General features: G+C 34.6%; 1 protein-coding gene across 2 annotated transcripts in view; it reads right to left on the reverse strand.

Annotated features, from left to right (window-relative positions):
* Positions 1–20,335, reverse strand: part of LOC111153436 (cadherin 12) — a 254,044-nt gene that overhangs the window by 73,823 nt on the left and 159,886 nt on the right. For both annotated transcript variants that reach the window (XM_022512453.1, XM_022512452.1), the window contains one exon: positions 5,348–5,515. In XM_022512453.1, coding sequence (XP_022368161.1) covers positions 5,348–5,515 — 168 coding nt within the window. The remainder of the gene's footprint in view (positions 1–5,347; positions 5,516–20,335) is intronic.

A 20,335-nucleotide genomic window follows, 5' to 3' on the forward strand; every position in this document is an offset into this window, starting at 1 on the left:
CCATTCCCGCCCCTAAGATAACAGATTGGAGATAGTGCTAAAAGCAGAAATTTGGCCTTTGCTTTACCCTCAGAGATACGATTTAGGAACACGCTGGGGTGTTACCAATAATTTGCACTTGACCTGCGGGTAGGAAGCTGGCCAGGAGCAATAGTCTCCAAGGAAGGTGAGATATGAGAGTTCTGTACAATTCACATCCTGACATTAACAGATGGAGATTACGAAAAGGACTGAAGTGATCCTGACCATGTTTCCAAGTTCAGACATATACTGGCCTTTTCTGCACTCACAGGTCGGGGCATACGTTCTTCACAATGTTATTAAATGATTCTGAGACTATATCTATTGTTAGATAGATAAAGTCATATATATATATATATATATATATATATAATTTATATATACAAACTGATATAGCTCTATAAAAATTTACATCTACAAAATATATGCAAAGTCATGAACTTTCATACTAGTTACATGTAACACTCAGATTGTATACAATTTGTATACATAAACTTAAATCATAGAACTGGTTTATCACAGTCATTCCCATGACAATCCCCTTGGTCACCTGGAAGAATGTAATGGTATATTTTCTATGGCTGGATCTGAGTTAACTGTCAAAATTCAATTAGCCTACAGTTCTTTATTCATAAAGATTTATTTTTTACCAAGAAAATTTCAGTCTAAAAGCTTATAGTTTTCCAATTAAGGATGCTAAACCATAAAGAGAAATGGACTTTGTGCCCCCATCTTGTTATGATTGGGCTCATGTTAATTCTGATGAAAATCTTTATAAATTGTATATTATAATAAATATTGCTTTAAAAATGAACAATTCTATATTATCCATTTCAATATAATAGGAAACCAATCTTAACCTGGATGCCAAAACAGTAATGAGAAGATGAAAAGATGAAATATATATTTTAATTAAACACATCAATATTATACACTAAATAAATATATAGTTATCAGTAATTATTTATTTAGTAATTCAATAATTAACCTGAGAATTCTGTGGTCTTTCTATAACTTAAATGTGTAATAGAAAAAATAATATATAGATGCATACACATATTTTTTATGCTTGGATCTGTGGTCTTTGGTAGTTTGTGTAGATCAAACATTGCTTATTATGCAGTAGACATTCTGGCTGATGCATTTAATGCTTTAATTTTACTTATGTTTATGTTAATTTCAGGACAATAACAACTTTTCCTGGGGTAAAGTCTAATATTTACAAGTGTCTTATTCATTAAATTAATGAACTATATAATGTGGATACAACTATTTGTTTTATATGGTAATTATTGTGCAAATAATGTATTATTGACTTTTAACTGAATCAAAATCCTTATAGCTAGCAACAGTCAATATAAACATGCTTGGTAGGTATTTTATTAAAACAGAATTACTTTAAAATATTTTACTTATTTCTAAGAAATTTTCTTAGAACAGTTATTAATGTCCTATTTTCTACATTTGAACTTGTTTACCTTATGAGCAGTTCTCTTTCTCTTAGTATATTGAAAAAGAAACAAAAGAGGCAAACTCTTCCTTATCTTTCCTATATTTCCTTGCATTTTCTTATATTTCCTGTAAACTTCATCCAATGTTGTGTATGAAGTACTTTCATTCAAGCTGTTCTCATTTTCATTACAAATATATCATACAGAAGAAAGAGATAAAGTGGGAGACGCACGCATGAACATTTTGTCTAATGTGAATTAACCACATCACTTAATTGATTTGATCTCATAATGTATTATTTAGAACATCTTGTTAGATGGTTTTGTCATTTAATATTCAAGTAATGGAAACCATCAGCATTTTTCTGTAGATTATTTTAACAGATGGAGATCCTCTGCAGATATCCTTGACTGTGGTAGATGGTAGCTTTATAACTATAGGGAAAAGATTTTGCAAATAAAGTCTTTTGCCTTTATAGGACTGCAGACACAGCTCTTTTCACGTGTTGGGTATTATTTGCACTTCCCTGTGTTTGTGGACAGTTTTCTAGGTTATCTGGGTTTTCTGGGTTATGGACATTTTAGGCCAAACACAGGCATCAAAAACAAATTCCCCATCAAGAGGGAGAATGACAAAGAAAGACCTAAAGTCACCACATAAGATTAAGGCTTGGTTCTCTCACCCAGTGGCTGAATGATCTTAGAAAAGTTTTTAACTTTTAAAAACTTTACTTCTATCATTAACCTTTCTTAATAATATGATTTGCTACTTTATTTCTAAAATTGAGAAAATACTATATAATCATTATGAAAGTAAGAGGGGGAAATGCGAATCACTTGACATAGTACATGACACACAGCAATTTACTAGTCAATATCATTGTCACCATTATCTTATCATATTTGCAGGAAGTTCTGATGTCTCAGGAACCATCTATTTTGCAACAATAAAACAGTAAATTGTTTACACATGTCTGATACGAATGCATGTGCCACTCAGTTTTCTTTTTTTTTTTTCATCTCTAACGGATTTAGAGAAGGAAATGGATACTTAACAGTGTCACATATGCATATGTGTACACACACAAAGCCAAAACAAATTATGATTAGTAAATTTTAAGAAATTATTCTGTGCATTTTTAAGCAATGAGAAATTGGAGCTCATGAAATTCATCTGAAGGAAGTTTTCGGTTTTTGTTTTGTTTTCAGAATAATCACGTAATAAGCATGAAATAGAGCTAGTTGTGCAGATTCTCTTATAAGTTATTTATGTATAAAATATGTGTGTATATTTTACTTCTACATTGAAAAGTATCATTTCAGCTTGTAATGTTACATCACATTTGTAGTTTAATTGCATCACGTGAGAAATTTTCTTGCAGAAAGAGCATTGGCTTCTAAAAAAACGGCTTTTCTGTTTATAAATGTATGCTGTCTTTTCCTCTGAAGGATGTAATTCAAAATGACAACACACTAAAAAGGGCTTGACACAATGGCATGTGAAATTGCAAGGGGATTAATTTTTTATTTATGCAAAAATGTGAAAACCCTCTCCTTTCTCATGATTCAAAAATCTCTCACCTCTTACACTTTCAGACTATAGTTCAAAATACATGTAATACAAGTAGAGAATAATTTGATCATGGTGAACTGCTCAATATGTTTCTTTTGCCCTCTCATTTCTCTGTTTATGAATGGTGACAACTCCACATACGTCAGGTGACTTTTTTTGCAGGTGTTCTAAAAAGTAGGGTTTTAGAGTGGCAGGTAGAAGAAAAGAATAACTTTTCATTTTAATGCTATGTTAAACTAGAAGGAATTTGAACTTCAGAGCAAAAAAAAAAAAATACTTCAGTTTGTTGATCTGAAGCAAGTTATTCAACCTCTCTAAGCCTCAGTTTTCTTAATGGTAAAATGTGGAAAATAAAGAACTCAGACTGTTGTGGTAAATAGGGAATAAGACAATGATAAAGTTGCTGACAGAGCATGTAAATGTCCCAGAAATTCCACTGAGCTTATCCCCCACATTCCTTCCTGGTGGTTCTCATTTAGTTACCCTCACTCTTACTATTCAACTGTGAATAAATCCCAAACAAGACTATTGCTTTATCTAGATTCTGCTTTCACTAGGTAAGTAAGATCTAGAAGTTATCTTCCTGACTCAGCAGGACCTGAGCACACCATCTTGTCTTCCTAAGTATAATCTAGCCTCATTCTCATGGAAATATTTTCATTTCCCTGTACAGCAGACTATCTGTCTGGATCTCTGCCCAATTTTTACCAACCACTCTTCATCTATACCAACAGAAATTGTATCTTTCCTCTGGCTGGGTTTTATATCCTTCATCTGAAAAGCCTCACTATCATCCTTGTGACTAAGAATATTGACACTATGTAGTAGTATCTCTGCTATTTCCTATATCCTAGACTAATGTATTTTGTATGCGCAAAATGCAAAACAGGACCCATGTTCACAGTGACATCCTTTATATAAAAGTCGTTTCCCAAACTATCCCCCTCCCCTGGCTATTACAGCTTGTCATACATAAGAAGTAAAAAAATAAAGAAATAAAAGACATAAAAATAAAAATAATAAGTACTTTTTGAGTTGGGAACATATTCTTTATTAATGTCAAATGTTAGAGAATCATATGCATGATTTCTTTTTTCCCTTTTAATATTTATCTTTTATCTGTTTCCTTAATAGCTAAGTAAAGAAGTATGTCCATAAGACTCTTTGTGTTATTAATTATAGCATATTTATATTAGCCATTTTTCACATATATTTCATTGGCTTAAGTATGATGATTTCTAATTGCTCCTCATAACATTTGGCCATTAGACTTTCTGATCACTAAGTAAAATATTTCCATAAGAAAATACATGTTGATGACTTTAAGAGAAAATGATAAAGTAGCAAAATATGAAAAACCATACAGCTAAAGGAATAAAATATCCATTTAGTTAAATATTCTCAGTTTTTTATACTTTAGTAGATGAACTCAAAGTCTCCTACTGAGATCGAAAAAGGAAGATCATTTTGTTTTGGTTCCCTAAACTATTCACGCAAATGAGTATCTAGAGATTTAATCAAGTTCCTTGTGTAACCAGTGACAGAGACTTTCAGTTTCTGTATTCTAATTCCTAGGAACATTGAACTAATCCTTGAAAATGTACCAGAAATCGAGCAGGTACTGATTGGTGTTAAATGTAATACTGCAAAAGAAAACGAGATATAACACAAGTGAGAAGTATTCATTTTCAGTAAGAAGCACAGAGTTACAGAGAAAATATAGGTGTGAACCTTTCTATTATCATAGAAACTGTAACAATTTTCACCTATTGCAAAACTAAAATAAAATAAGACTAAAGTAATGTAAATAGCATCACTGAATTATTATCTGATACTTACATGGAAGTAAATGGAAATGATTCAACACATACAATTGCTAAAGAAAAAGTAGAGAATTCTTATGCTAATTGCATGATAGACCAAATAATATGGGGTCATATGTGTCATAAATATGAGTATTAAATTACAATGGAATTTTCATATTTACTTTACTTTTTCAAATAAAAGTTGGAGCAAGATTCCAACTTATTGTGAATATTTTACTTGACTGCGAATCAATAATATAGGACTCATTGTTCAATTACTGACCTGTATTATTTTATATTAAAGTCATATGGAGCATGATTCTAATGGAAAATGAAGCTCTTAGGTCACTTAAGTTTTATCTCTTGGGTTCTGTTTCCTTAAAACCAAAAATGTCTGAAAAGTTATTACAGTTTCTGTAACATTCAGCGAAATGTAAGAATTTCTTTTTAAGCTGTGCTAATTTAAACTCAACAGAAAAGATTTAAACTCAACGTACTTTTAGGGAATCGAGGTGGGTTGTCATTGACATCTGTGAGGGTGATGTTGACAACTGTCGTTCCAGCCAACCCTCCTAGTTGTCCGCCCATATCCTTGGCTTGGATGAGGACTTGGTATTGTTCTTTGACTTCCCTGTCCATGTTTGGCAAAGCTGTTCTAATAACACCTTAAGGGGAAAAAAATAATAAAAGATAAATATCACAAACATTGTGTTTTCTGAGATCAGATAATCTGCAACAAGAAAATGATAATATCTAGATTCACTAGCAAAGACATGCTATCAAAATTGTGTATCTTTCAAAAAGTGAAACACTCAAAATGTCCAATGCTTAGGATATAATTGAAAATATTATGGTAGCAGCCATATAATGAAATGCTGTGTAGCATTGTGGAGTATGGTCAAAAAACAATGTATCAGCTCTAAAAGACAGTCATCATTCATTAAGTCAACCAGGTCAGACATGATTTATACAAAATGATTCTATCTTTAAAAGGGAATGGACCCCTCAAACTCAACACACACAAAACAGATAATCGCGTCAAAAAACGTGCAGAAGACATGAACAGACACTTCTCCAAAGAAGACATACAAATACTTAATAGACACATGAAAAAATATTCATCATCATTAGCCATCACGGAGATTCAGATCAAAACTACATTGAGATACCACCTTACGCCAGTTAGAAAGGCCAAAATTAACAAGACAGTAAACAACATGTGTTGGAGAGGGTGTGGAGAAAGGGGAACCCTCTTACACTGTTGGTGGGAACGCAATATGATGCAGCCACTTTGGAAAACAGTGTGGAGATTCCTTAAGAAATTAAAAATAGAGCTTCCCTATGACCCTGCAATTGCACTACTGGGTATTTACCCCAAAGATACTGATGTAGTGAAAAGAAGGGCCATCTGTACCCCAATGTTCATAGCAGCAATGGCCACAGTTGCCAAACTGTGGAAAGAACCAAGATGCCCTTCAACGGATGAATGGATAAAGAAGATGTGGTCCATATACACTATGGAGTATTATGCCTCCATCAGAAAGGATGAATACCGAACTTTTGTATCAACATGGACAGGACTGGAGGAGAATATGCTGAGTGAAATAAGTCAAGAAGAGAGAGTTGATTATCATATGGTTTCACTTACTTGTGGAGCATAAGGAATAACACGGAGGACATTGGGAGATGGAGAGAAGTGAGTTGGGGGAAATTGGAAGGGGAGATAAGCCACGAGAGACTATGGACTCTGAGAAACAAACTGAGGGTTTTGGAGGAGAGGGGTGGGGGGATGGGTGAGCCTGGTAGTGGGTATTATGGAGGGCACATATCGCATGGAGCACTGGGTGTGGTGCATAAACAATGAATGCTGGAACACTGAAAAGAAATAAAATTAAAAAGAAGGGAATGGAATTGTTAAACAATATAGAGCAAATATACATTAAAAAATCAGTGGTTACACTGAGTGTGATGTTTCTAAAGAATGCTATTTTCCTCTCTATTCTTTATTTTTATAAAATACATTTATTACTTTACTTTTTAAACACATAACATATCTCCTCCATGTATTTTATTTCATCTCTCAGGATACCTTTTAATTATTTTAGCCACAGAATTTTTCACTTAGATCTCATTAAGCTTTACTACTACAGGGACATTGCCTCTCTCGTCACCAAGTTACTCCAGCCTCTAGGGCAGTGTCTGCATTTAGAAGGAACTCAATAAGAATGTGTCAACCAACTGACTAGTTGAATGACTGACTGACTGACTGACTGACTGAATGAATGAATGAATGAGTATATGTATAATTAAGTTTACAATCATGAATCATCCAGCATATATGCATATTGAAATATCTTACTCATTTTCTGCTCTTGTGTCCAAGTATAGAACTAATTTATATTTATATTTATATTTATATTTATTCATAGTGAAATAACTAAGACCTTCCTGATTTGTTGTAAGTACAATTATGGATAAATTTTGTACCAAATTCCAACCTATAGACAATGGTTTTAGGGAAAGACTGCAGAGCAGTTGTCTTAAACCCATGTACCTTAGATAGTGTCATTTTTCAAATAAAGTAGCATATATAACTAACAAATATAATATTGAGCACCAACATGAAGTATAACATCCAAATCATAAACTGAATATGCATCCACATTTTATCTATACTTTCCACTATTAACTTGCCAAATGCTGTTCTGTTGTTAATTTAGATTTAACTACAATCTAGGATTTCTTCTGACCGTCGACAGGAAATGGTGGCAGAAAAGACAAGCTCCAGTTTTTTTGCTACTGCTGTTTATTCATGCATTGGTACTGACACTCTATTATTTTCCTCTCTTTAGCTCAGATCCTTGATGTTTCGTTTCCTGGTCTCTTAACTAAGATTCTTCATCTCTGTCATCTTAGTGACTTGGTCACACGGCTTAAGGTACCTGATTTTTGCCTGCCTTAATGTTTATATTTTCTAGATAAATTCCTGGGTTTAATTTATATGCATGCTTTCTTGTTCTTTTGCTGACCAGATCTTTACTCAGTTCATTTCCAATACAAAAATTATATACATGTATATATTGATACTTATATATATTTATATATAATTTTTACTTTATCCAACTCATTTCTTTTTTTAAGATTTTATTTATTTATTTGGAAGAGAGAGGAGAGAATGAGAGAGAGAGCATGGGAGGAGAGAGGTCAGTGGGATAAGCAGACTCCCTGCTGAACAGGGAGCCTGATGAGGGACTCGATCCCAGGACTCCAGGATCATGACCTCAGCCAAAGGCAGTCGCTTAACCAACTGAGCCACCCAGGCACCCCTACCCAATTCATATCTAATATGTAAATGTATAAATATAAATTTTATACTTTATATGATATATATGATATATATTGTATATACATACATTAAGATGCTAAGATAAAGAACACATAGGCATTACCAGACTTATTTAAGATGAGTTTTGTTTTGTTTTGTTTCAGGTAAGTTGTTATAGTTGTTATCACGATATCAAACCACCCTGCCTTCCTGTTCCACCCTGTGTCTGATAGGTGACCTACTTGCTGCTTCTAGCCCTCCTTTACTGTAATACTGCTTGACTGGAAGATATTTGTTAGACTTTGGAGAGAGCAAAGTGTTGCATATGCAGTTCCAAAGAAAACCACTGATGGCCATGATGTGCTTCCCCTCTTCCACCACCATTTCCATTCAAGAGCTACTACCTCAGACAAGTAAAATATGATATTTGTAGATAGTTTTTCAGAGTAGAATCTGGGATGATTTTTCAGAGTAGAACCTGGCAGACTAAGAAATTCAAATGTGAGAACAGAATCTTAAAACACTGTGGTCTATTGAAAAAGCCTGGTGAAAAATAGTCTCCTTTCCAAGAAGTTACTCTTCTTATGGACCACCCACTGTTTACCAACTGCCTAATATTTAAAACCAAACAAACAAAAATGGATTGCATGATCTTGAGCAAGGAGGAATCTTGCCAAGAACTGAGTTTAAAAACTCTAAGAGTAGAATGTAACAAGCAGAAAGAAATGTCACATTCTGCTATTTTGGGTCTTAGGTTTAAGTTCATGTGCTTACCTCTATTTCTTAGTATTTATATATAAAGATACAGCAACAGCCTCGTATGATAATAGCTGAAGCCTAAAATATGCATTTTGCAGGACAGTCCAAATACTCCCCAGTGGTAATACCACAAAATTTAATTAATTAACTATAATTCTGAAGCAAATCTTATTTATAGAAAAAAAAGAGTGGGTAGGCAAGTGTATAATGAATCCTGGTATGATTTGAGTGTCTTGTACCTAACGAACCTTCCAGCATACATAACTGAGATATAGAGTAAATACAGGAAAAAGAAAAATAGCAGAATTTTATTTCTGCCAGAATGAATGGAAATATATGGTTGAGAGAGTTATAAACTTAAAATAATACATCAAAGGACACTAGTCTGCCAAGGGATATATTCTGCCTCTGCAATGACCCTTATGTTGTATCAAGCCTCCTAGTCTTGGTGGATCTCAGCTTATTTTGCAAATATGGGTTAAATACTCTGATAACATTTTAAGATGAGAATAATGCAATATTCTCTATGGAAAATCATAAAATATTACATGTGTGGAAAACCCAAAAGATTCCACTCCGAAACTGCTAGAACTTGTACAAAATTTAGTAAAGTGTCAGGATATAAAATCAATGCACAGAAATCAGTTGCATTTCTCTACACCAAGACAAGACAGAAGAAAGAGAAATTAAGGAGTCCATCCCATTTACAGTTGCACCCAAAACTATAAGATACCTAGGAATAAACCTAACCAAAGAGGCTAAGAATCTATACTCAGAAAACTATAAAGTACTCATGAAAGAAATTGAGGAAGACACAAAGAAATGGAAAAATGTTCCATGCTCCTGGATTGGAAGAATAAATATTATGAAAATGTCTATGCTACCTAAAGCAATCTACACATTTAATGCAATTACTATCAAAATCCCATCCATTTTTTTAAAAGAAATGGAACAAATAATCCTAAAATTTATATGGAACCAGAAAAGACCTCAAATAGCCAAAGGAATATTGAAAAAGAAAGCCAAAGTTGGTGGCATCACAATTCCAGACTTCAAGCTCTATTACAAAGCTGTCATCATCAAGACAGCATGGTACTGGCACAAAAACAGACACATAGATCAATGGAACAGAATAGAGAACCCAGAAATAGACCCTCAACTCTATGGTCAACTAATCTTTGACAAAGCAGGAAAGAATGTCCAATGGAAAAAAGACAGCCTCTTCAATAAATGGTGTTGGGAAAATTGGACAGCCACATACAGAAAAATGAAATTGGACCATTTCCTTACACCACACACGAGAATAGACTCAAAATGGTTGAAGGATCTCAATGTGAGAAAGGAACCCATCAAAATCCTTGAGGAGAACACAGGCAGCAACCTCTTTGACCTCAGCTGTAGCAACATCATCCTAGGAACATCGCGAAAGGCAAGGGAAGCAAGGGCAAAAATGAACTGTTGGGATTTCATCAAGATCAAAAGTGTTTGCACAGCAAAGGAAACAGTTAACAAAACCAAAAGACAACTGACAGAATGGGAGAAGATATTTGCAAACGACACCTCAGATAAAGGACTAGTGTCCAAAATCTATAAAGAACTTAGCAAACTCAACACCCAAAGAACAAATAATCCAATCAAGAAATGGGCAGAAGACATGAACAGACATTTCTGCAAAGAAGACACCCAGACGGCCAACAGACACATGAAAAAGTGCTCCACATCACTCGTCATCAGGGAAATACAAATCAAAACCACAATGAGATATCACCTCACACCAGTCAGAATGGCTAAAAATAACAAGTCAGGAAATGACAGATGCTGGCAAGGATGCAGAGAAAGGGGAACCCTTTGGTGGTAGGAATGCAAGCTGGTGCAACCACTCTGGAAAACAGCATGGAGGTTCCTCAAAATGTTGAAAATAGAACTACCCTATGACCCAGCAATTGCACTACTGGGTATTTACCCTAAAGATACAAACGTAGTGATCCAAAGGGGCATGTGCATCCGAATGTTTATAGCAGCAATGTCTACAATAGCCAAACTATGGAAAGAACCTAGATGTCCATCAACAGATGAATGGATAAAGAAGAGTATATATACACAATTGGTATATATACACAATGGAATACTATGCAGCCATCAAAAGAAATGAAATCTTGCCATTTGCGACAACATGGATGGAACTAGAGGGTATCATGCTTAGCGAAATAAGTCAATCGGAGAAAGACATCTATCATATGATCTCCCTGATATGAGGAAGTGGAGATGCAACGTGGGGGGTTAAGGGGGTAGGAGAAGAACAAATGAAACAAGATGGGATTGGGAGGGAGACAAACCATAAGTGACTCTTAATCTCACAAAACAATCTGAGGGTTGCTGGGGGGAGGGGGGTTGGGAGAGGGGGGTGGGGTTATGGACATTGGGGAGGGTATGTGCTATGGTGAGTGCTGTGAAGTGTGTAAACCTGGTGATTCACAGATCTGTACCCCTGGGGATAAAAATATATTATATGTTTATAAAAAAATAAAAAATAAAAATAAATGGAAAAAAATTACATGTGTTAATTCAACATATGGTGTTACATGAGTTATTTCTTGAGTTAAGGATTGAACTGCAGGACTGAGACATGGGACACTAGATTCAGTCAGCATTTGTCCTAAAATATATGTTTCATTCAGGCACTGTTATCACATGTGATGGTATAATGGTGAACACTCTTCCATTTGCCACTTTATACATTTATTTACACTTTACACACTTATTCACTCTATACACTTTTCTAGACATCTCTCTGCTCTCTGTCAGTTTTAACAGACCAACTGGCAGGATATTGAATGGTATAAGGAGAATGATATAAGGAGAAGTCTATGGAATGAGAGAAAACATTTGCAAATCACATATCTGCTAAGGGGTTAATAGCCAAAATGTGAAAGAACTCATACAACTCAGTAACAAAAAAAGGAACAATCTGATATGAAAATGGGCAGAGGAAATAAACAGACATTTTTCCTCCAAAATATATTATACATATGGCCAACACATACAGGAAAAAGGTGTTCAACATCAATATCATCCAAAAAATGAAAATCAAAGGATTATCACCTCGCACTTGTTAGAATGATTATCAACAAAAAGACAAGAGATAGCAAATGTTGGCAAATATGGCAGAAAGGGAACACTTGTGCACTGTTGGTAGGGATGAAAATCAGTGCATCTACCATGGAAAATTCTGTACAGGTTCCTCAAAAAATTAAAAATAGAATTACCATATTTTTCAGTGATTTCACTTTTATGCATATATCCAGGAGAAATGAAAACAGGATCTCAAAAAAGGTATCTGCACCTTCTTGGTCATTGTTGGGTCATTCACAAAAAGCCAAGATACAGAAACAACCTAAATGTTCATCAATAGATGACTGGATAAAGAGGATATGATACACACACACACACACACACACACACATCGATTTGCACACATCCATTTCCCACCCATTTGCAACAGCATGGATGGATCTTGAGGGTATTATGCTAAGTGAAATAAGAGAAATAAAAAGAATATTCTATAATATTATTTATATGTAGAATCTAAAACAGCTGTACTCCGTGAAACAGAATAAAATGGTGGTTACCAGGAGCTGTGGAGTAGGCGAAATGGGAGTTGTTGGTCAAAGACACAAACTTGCAGTTATGAGATGGATACCTTCTGGAGATCTAATGTACAGCATGGTGATTATAGTTAATATTACTATATTATATTCTTAAAGGTTGCTAAGAGAGTAGCCCTTAAAAGTTCTCACCCCAGTAAAGAAACAAAGGTTACATGAGGTGATGTAGGTGTTGACTAACACTGCGGTGGTAATCATTTTGCAATATTTAAGTGTATTAAATCAATGCATTATATACGTTAAGCTTACACGATGTTGTACGTCAATTATTTCCCAGTAAAGCTGGAAAAATGTTAATTATTAATTTAAGACTATTTTGAGAGATCAAGAGAGAGAATAATGGACAAATTGCTCTATTCTCCACTCACTGAGGATTAGAGTCCAAAGAAGTCCTGGTTCACTAGTCTGTTCTTAAAAGAGAAGGCATAGTGTTGAGGCAAGAGTGTGAACCACATAGCACTCCCCTCTACTCTGAAATCCAAGTCACTCAGAGTGAAAACTTCACATGATCTCCAACTTCCCACTTAACTCTCTGACCTTATTTTTCACACCCCCCTTCTTTGGTCACCAGAGCTTTGCACACTCTCTTCCCTCTGTGGGCAATATTCTTCCTATGGTTTACTCATGAACAGCTCCTCTATTTCCTTCATATCTTTTCTCAAAGCCCTTTTCATAGGACTTTCTTGGTCATTCTATCTAAAATTCTATACTGATTTCACTTCCTATTGCTTCTGTAACAAATTGCCACAGACTAAGTGGCCTAACAACAAGACAAACTTATTATCCTATGGTTAGGGAGGCCAGAAGTCCAACGTGGATCTTGAGGGCCAAAATCCAGGTTGCAGCTAGATGCATTCATTCCTTTTTGAAGGGTTTTTATCTTCTAAAAGATGTCTGACTTCTCTGGCTCCTGGTTTTGTTTCTCCACTTCTAAGGCAGCAGCATAACATCTTCGAATCTTTCTTGGACTCTGACTTGCCCACCTCCTTCTTACACTTTTTTTTTTAATTTTATTTTTTATAAACATATAATATCTTTTTATCCCCAGGGGTACAGGTCTGTGAATCGCCAGGTTTACACACTTCACAGCACTCACCATAGCACATACCCTCCCCAATGTCCATAACCCCACCCCCCAACCCCCCTCCCCCCATCAACCCTCAGTTTGTTTTGTGAGATTGAGAGTCACTTATGGTTTGTCTCCCTCCCAATCCCATCTTGTCTCATTTACTCTTCTCCTACCCCCTTAACCCTCCATGTTGCATCTCCTCTCCCTCATATCAGGGAGATCATATGATAGTTGTCTTTCTCCGATTGACTTATTTCGCTAAGCACGATACCCTCTAGTTCCATCCACGTCGTCGCAAATGGCAAGATTTCATTTCTTTTGATGGCTGCATAGTATACACAATGGAATACTATGCAGCGAGCCAAACTATGGAAAGAACCTAGATGTCCATCCTTCTTACACTTTTAAGAAGACATGTAATTAAACTGGGCCCACATAGATAATACAGGAAAATCTCCCCACCTTGTGGGCAGGTAAGTAGCAACCCTAATTCCATCTGCTACTTTAATTCCCCTTCCTTACGTAATATAACATAATCACATGTCCCAGGGATCAGGGCATAGACATGTTTGGAAATCATTATCCTGCATACCACACATAACCCTCCCCAGCCCTACCTATGCTCTCTCTCTCTCTCTCTCTACTTATCATTTTCTTCTTAGCCCTTACTGCTATCAAAACACTAATATTTTGCTTCCTTATCGTGTTTGTTTTGTGTTTTCCCAAATAAAGTGAATATTCCTGAAGGTGGGGATTTTGTCGTTATTTTGTTTTCCCTATAAGAAACTTAGTTCTAGAATAATGTGAAGCATATGGTAGACACACAGTAAATGTTAATAAAATACACAAATTAACATAGAGCAATAAGCTTAGTTGACACATGGAAAGTTACCATATACCCTTCAAGAGAGATGATGATTGAATATATTACTAGCAATCTTGGTCATTATTGATGGTTGATCATGAAAATATTCTTGATGTAATTTTGAATGAGATGGAGTTGTTAGTATAGACATATGTATATGATAGCCAGTATGTTATGAAAAAAATGATTAAATGCTATTTTTGCATATGAAAATGATAACCCTTAGTAGATCACACACTCCAATGCTGGCTATGTCATGATTGACCTTTTAAATTATGAATCTGGAGGAAGCATTAGCAAATATATCATTATGCACAAGTCTTTTAGGAACTGCTAATAGATGGTAGAATAAAAAATAATAATTATAGGTAAAGATGGTAATCTTAATTTTATCACAATGTAAAGTTGCTTTTTTTTTTTTTTCAATTCCACAGCTAAATTGTATTTTAAAACACTTGTACAAGTCCTGGGTTTGCAGCAATTTATATGAAAAGCTACTGAGTTTCTTTTCATTACAGTCTTAAATTAGTCTAAAATTTTAAAATGTGAAATGGGGTTTTTAAGAGCAAGTGCAATCTTTAGAAATATTAACAAAACTGTTGTGTCTATCACCACACAGATGAAGTGTATAATTTTAAAAAATGTTGTCGCCAATAACTCAATAATGTATTTTAAGGACAAGAAGAGTTATCAGGTTACCTTCAGTAGGAAGAAAATTTAGAGACCTTCTTCCCACCTATAATGCACCTTGACTTTGGTTTAGGACTCAGAAGACACTTCCTAGGACCTCTTTCCTTAGGAAGTTCTTCTCTCAGTCTGTATCAGTGCTCAGCAGTCATACTATGTATCAGAGAATTTCATCCTACAAAATTCAACTGTCATCTTCTGAGGACCTGGTGGCCTCCCTCCAGGTGATGGGGACCCACTTGAGGATCTACTTGACTCATCTTGGTATCCTACTTGCAAAACACCTGTGAGGCCATTGGTTCTACATTGACATTCATCCCATGAATAAATAGATCCAGCACCACCAGCTCCTTGCTCATCATCTTTTTAACACTTCCACCAATGGGAAACTCACAATCTCATGAGGCATGCCTCTTATTTAGGGACAAGTACTGACATCCTCTTATATGTACCTGAAACCAAAAGTCTTTCTTCCTGTAACTCAGCCAGCTATGATAGCCCTTTTCCTCTCAAGCAGCACAGAATACAACCACTTCCTCTACTTGATAACAGTTCTACAACTTCCTCAAGTCTTGTATCACATGCCCCTGGAGTATTTTCCTTTTAAAGCCAAACATGCTCAGTTCTATCTGCGGATGTGTGCACTCCATGATTTCTAAAATAAGGCAAGCGAAGTTCATGCCGAGTTCTCAGGAAGTGAGAGGAGGCAGAATACAAGAGAACCACTCATGGGAGCACGTTTTTAGTCATGCAGTTTTACTACCCATAACTAAAATATTACAAAATAGGTAATAGGGGATGTAATAGCTTAATAATTATCTATTTCCTTGAATTATTTTTCCTGCCTTGTATTTATTAGCATCATTGCTCTCCTTGCTCTCACTAGGCCCATAATCAGACCTTGTCTAAATGCAGAAAGTATTAGAGGCATGACGACTTTGCGTACGTAACCCCTCTTAACCTGCCCTCGAATAAAGATGATACTCTTTCTTTCATCAGCACCTCAGCACTAAGGTGTCTGGAATCTCTCAGACTTTACTCTGAATTAATATCAAAAGCATTTCAAGTCATGAAATATTGTAAGTATTTATATAGTAGTATCAAAATTAGCTCAAAATATAGTCTAACCCATGTTTCAAGTATACTCTGCAGCTTTAAAACACCAACACATTGTTAAAGACCTAAAAGAGTAAGTATCAGTCAGAATCAGAGAGGAAGTTTCACTTAAGACACAGGTCTGGAGATTATAATTACTGAATAAAAGGTGATAGTCAGACTCAAAGGGTAAAAATTTTGAGGAAGTGTCTGTTCTCACAGCAACATTTTTCAGATTTCCCTAAACAGAACCTAAGACAGGATCACAGAGCATGAGCTAGCTGAATGGTGAATAAAAGGGGAAAAATGCAGCTTGTGCATTCAACTCTAGCCTCATTCAATTGTTTTCATATGGATTCTATAAAGACATATATAAATGCATAAAATAGAAAAAAACTTATAAATATATGTTGTTTTTTATAATATACATAAATGAAAAGATATCGATGAAAAAGTTCTGGAGATGGATAGCAGTGGTAGTTGTAGAAAAATGTGATTTTTTTAAAAGATTTTATTCACTTATTTGACAGAGAGAGATAGATAGCACAAGCAGGGAAGCAGCAGGCAGAAGGAGAAACAGACTCCCCACTGAGCAAGGAGCCCGACGTGGGACTCAATACTAGGACTCTGGGATCATGACATGAGTGTAAGGCAGATGCTTAACCAACTGAGCCACCCAGGTGTCCCATCAATATGAATGTGCTTAATGCCACTACACTGTTCGTTTAAAATGGTTAATATGGTAAACTTTATGTTAGGTATATTTTATGATAAAAAATCATTTAAAGTTTATAGGTTTAAAAAATGTTGAGGTAAAATAAATAATGATGCTCTCTCAATAAGGGTCAGATTATTTGGAAAAATGGTACATATCATCACCACATGATACATACCTAGTTACCCATCTCAGACTAGTTTTTTAAATCATTTAATCATTTAAATCATTTAGGGAACAATTTAAATATTGTAAAAGAATTTTGAACATAAATTAAGACATGAGGTCAATCTTTTATAGTAATATTTGTTTTCCTAAATAATTCTATTATCAATGTTATAGAGATATTTAACATCCTGATTTCATGCACTAGATAAAATATTATAAAATATTGTAATGCCTATGTTTAATGATTTTTTAGGTTATAGATGTTTTTCTAATGCATAAAAACATTAAGTATAAAAATATACAGAATATAATATGCTAATATAACACTTTAATGTTTTATAAATAATAAGTATAGTGAATATAAACTTTATTTAATGTCATAGATTTGGGGCACCTGGGTGGCTTAGTCGGTTAAATATCTGACTTTTTTTTAAAACTTTATTTTTCAGCATTCCAATATTCATTGTTTATGCATCACACCCATGCCCCATACAATACGTGCCCTCCTTAATACCAACACAAGGCTCACCCAACCCCTCACCCACATTCCCTCTAAAACCCTCAGTTTGTTTCTCAGAGTCCACAGTCTTTCATGGTTTGTCTTCCCCTCTAATTTCCCCCAACTCACTTCTCCTCTCTTTCTCCTACTGTCCTCCGTGTTATTCCTTATGCTCCACAAGTAAGTGAAACCCTATGATACTTGACTCTCTCTGCTTGATTCTTGATTTCAGCTTGGGTCATGATCTCAAGGTTGTGTGCTCACTGGGGAATCTGCTTGAGACTTTCTCTGCCTCCACCCATTGCCCCTCTCTCATGCGCACTCTCTTCCAAATAAACAAATAGATCTTTAAAAAGTGTCATAGATTGATCACACTTGAGGTTTTTAAAAATATTTAATAATAACTTGAAGTAATTATATATGTGTGTGTATACACACACACACACAAATGTATGTGAATTTTAATTCACAGTAAATAATTTCATAGTTATGTTGGATAATTGCCAAATTAGCCAATTTTAAAGAGAAAAATTATTTCCAACCTTATTTCATAGAATGCTTCAATTTATATTCCTTATAAATAAGCCTCCTATATTCACTTGGGTAGAGATGCTAGGAATATTTGTCAAAAAGCAGTATCACTAAGGAAATGTCTTCTATTTTCTCATTCTAAATGGATAATGAATGGTTATATTTATCTCTTCATAAATATTTAGGCACAAGAAATTCTGATGAGATTCTTCTTTTAAAAATTATTTTAAAGTGTATTCTACACTCAAATGTGGAAAATTCTAGATAATATTAGTTTTTCATGCATTTTATTTCATAACAGCAAAAGGAATCATAAAAGGAAGCTATATGGCCTGAACAAATGGAGACTACTTCTGAGAAATTGCAATTATCCTTGATTTTTGATTTACTCTTATGTACCACAAGGTGATAAATTTGACAAAAAGTCTTCTTAATGGTCTCTGTGCATGAAGAACTAGTTATCATTCTATTAATGAAGTGCCTCCTCATCCACTCTTTTCCTGTCTAGTGGTCTGAGGCATTGTTAGTATCAAGACTTCTGTCTCCAGTGAAAATCAATGCCTCAAAAAATCTATTTCATAGTTTATGCCAGAATTGTTTCACCTTTAGTTCTAAATAATATGCATTACATAAAATATAAATACATAGTTATTAAAGGCATACTATGAATATACACATTCTCCTGTAAGATAATACTTTCTAAAGGCATTAGAATTAATCTGAAGTTGATATTGAACAAGTAAAGCCAAAGGGACAGAAAGTGTTTTGACTCAAAAATTATTGTCTGTCTGGTATTAATTCGACTGTAACTAATTTATTCTTAATCTATGGTGTATGCTTAAATTCATTTTTGTATGATTTTCTCTCACCGTTCAGTTAGATACTGACTATATCTATAGTTATTTCATCAATATTAATCCCTTCATCTTTCTTCTGTCACGTTATTCTGAGTTTATATAAACTCACCTGTTCTGTAGAATTAATCACTACAACCTGCTAAGTGTACTCTAATACCCAGCCTCCCCTCCACCAATCTCGGCACACCCTCCTTTTTCTTTTTCCCATCCCCTCTGACTCTCAGGAGTGCTTCTCAGAGGCTGAAGAGATGTAAGACACATATACTGCTTTTAATTCTGTTTCTAGTTAGATTATCCATTATGTGAAATTTGGAAAAGATGGGTAATTATAGAAGAAGAAGTAACCCATAATTTTGTCATCTGATAAAAAGGATTTATTTTAGTTTATATAATTTCCCTTCAATATTTGTTTATATATTCAGCTTGTTGTCTAATCCTTCTTCATTCTTCTGGAGTTTTGTACCATCATAAATGTCATTGAACAACTTCCCCCAATTCTTCCTTCAACAATTTTTCCCTACAAATATATATGATTTCCCACAGTTAAGCAGCAACCATAGAAGTTCCTTAACATCGATACTGCCAAATATCTTATCCTCATTGCCATATTTCTTAAAAATACTTCATATTGTAGGTGTAACTTCCCCATCACACACTCAGGCTTAACATTTGACATTCTGACTTTTGGTTTCTTACCCTCTTTCCAAACCAAAAGAGCTTGTATGTCCTAAACAAACATTTCTAGAGTCCCTTTTTAAAGGACTGATGCTGTCCTTATTAAAAGCTACTCTTTTTTTTTAGGTTTACAAAAGGGACCAACTTCCTGCCTTATTCCCATAACTTTTTGCTGATTTCTCTCCCTCTATGGGCTTAATGAGAAGAGTAGGAAATGAGAGAATAGCAGGTTCATTTGCAGAAAGTTTTTGCAGGTTCTCTATTCCTAATTAATTGACTTTCTGTTTCTAGGTGACATTAAAACATGGCTAATTATTAATTAACCCATATCTAATTGGTATTCCAGATTTTAGCAAATACTTATGGGGAAGTGTTAATTTTGAAATGTTAAGCCTATTTGAATACATAGTGTCTGAAATTAAGACTTTTCAAATTGATAATGCTCTTTAAAATTTATTTACCAATTTAAAAAGTAACACTAGTACATTAACAATTTATTTCATTATTGCAACCTAATGTAATAACTAGTATTGAATTCAATCTGCAATATATGTGCCATGTAATAGTTTATAAAA

The sequence above is a fragment of the Enhydra lutris genome, unplaced genomic scaffold (assembly GCF_002288905.1).
Source record: "Enhydra lutris kenyoni isolate GAN:26980312 unplaced genomic scaffold, ASM228890v2 scaffoldscaffold32, whole genome shotgun sequence".
NCBI lineage: Eukaryota > Metazoa > Chordata > Mammalia > Carnivora > Mustelidae > Enhydra > Enhydra lutris.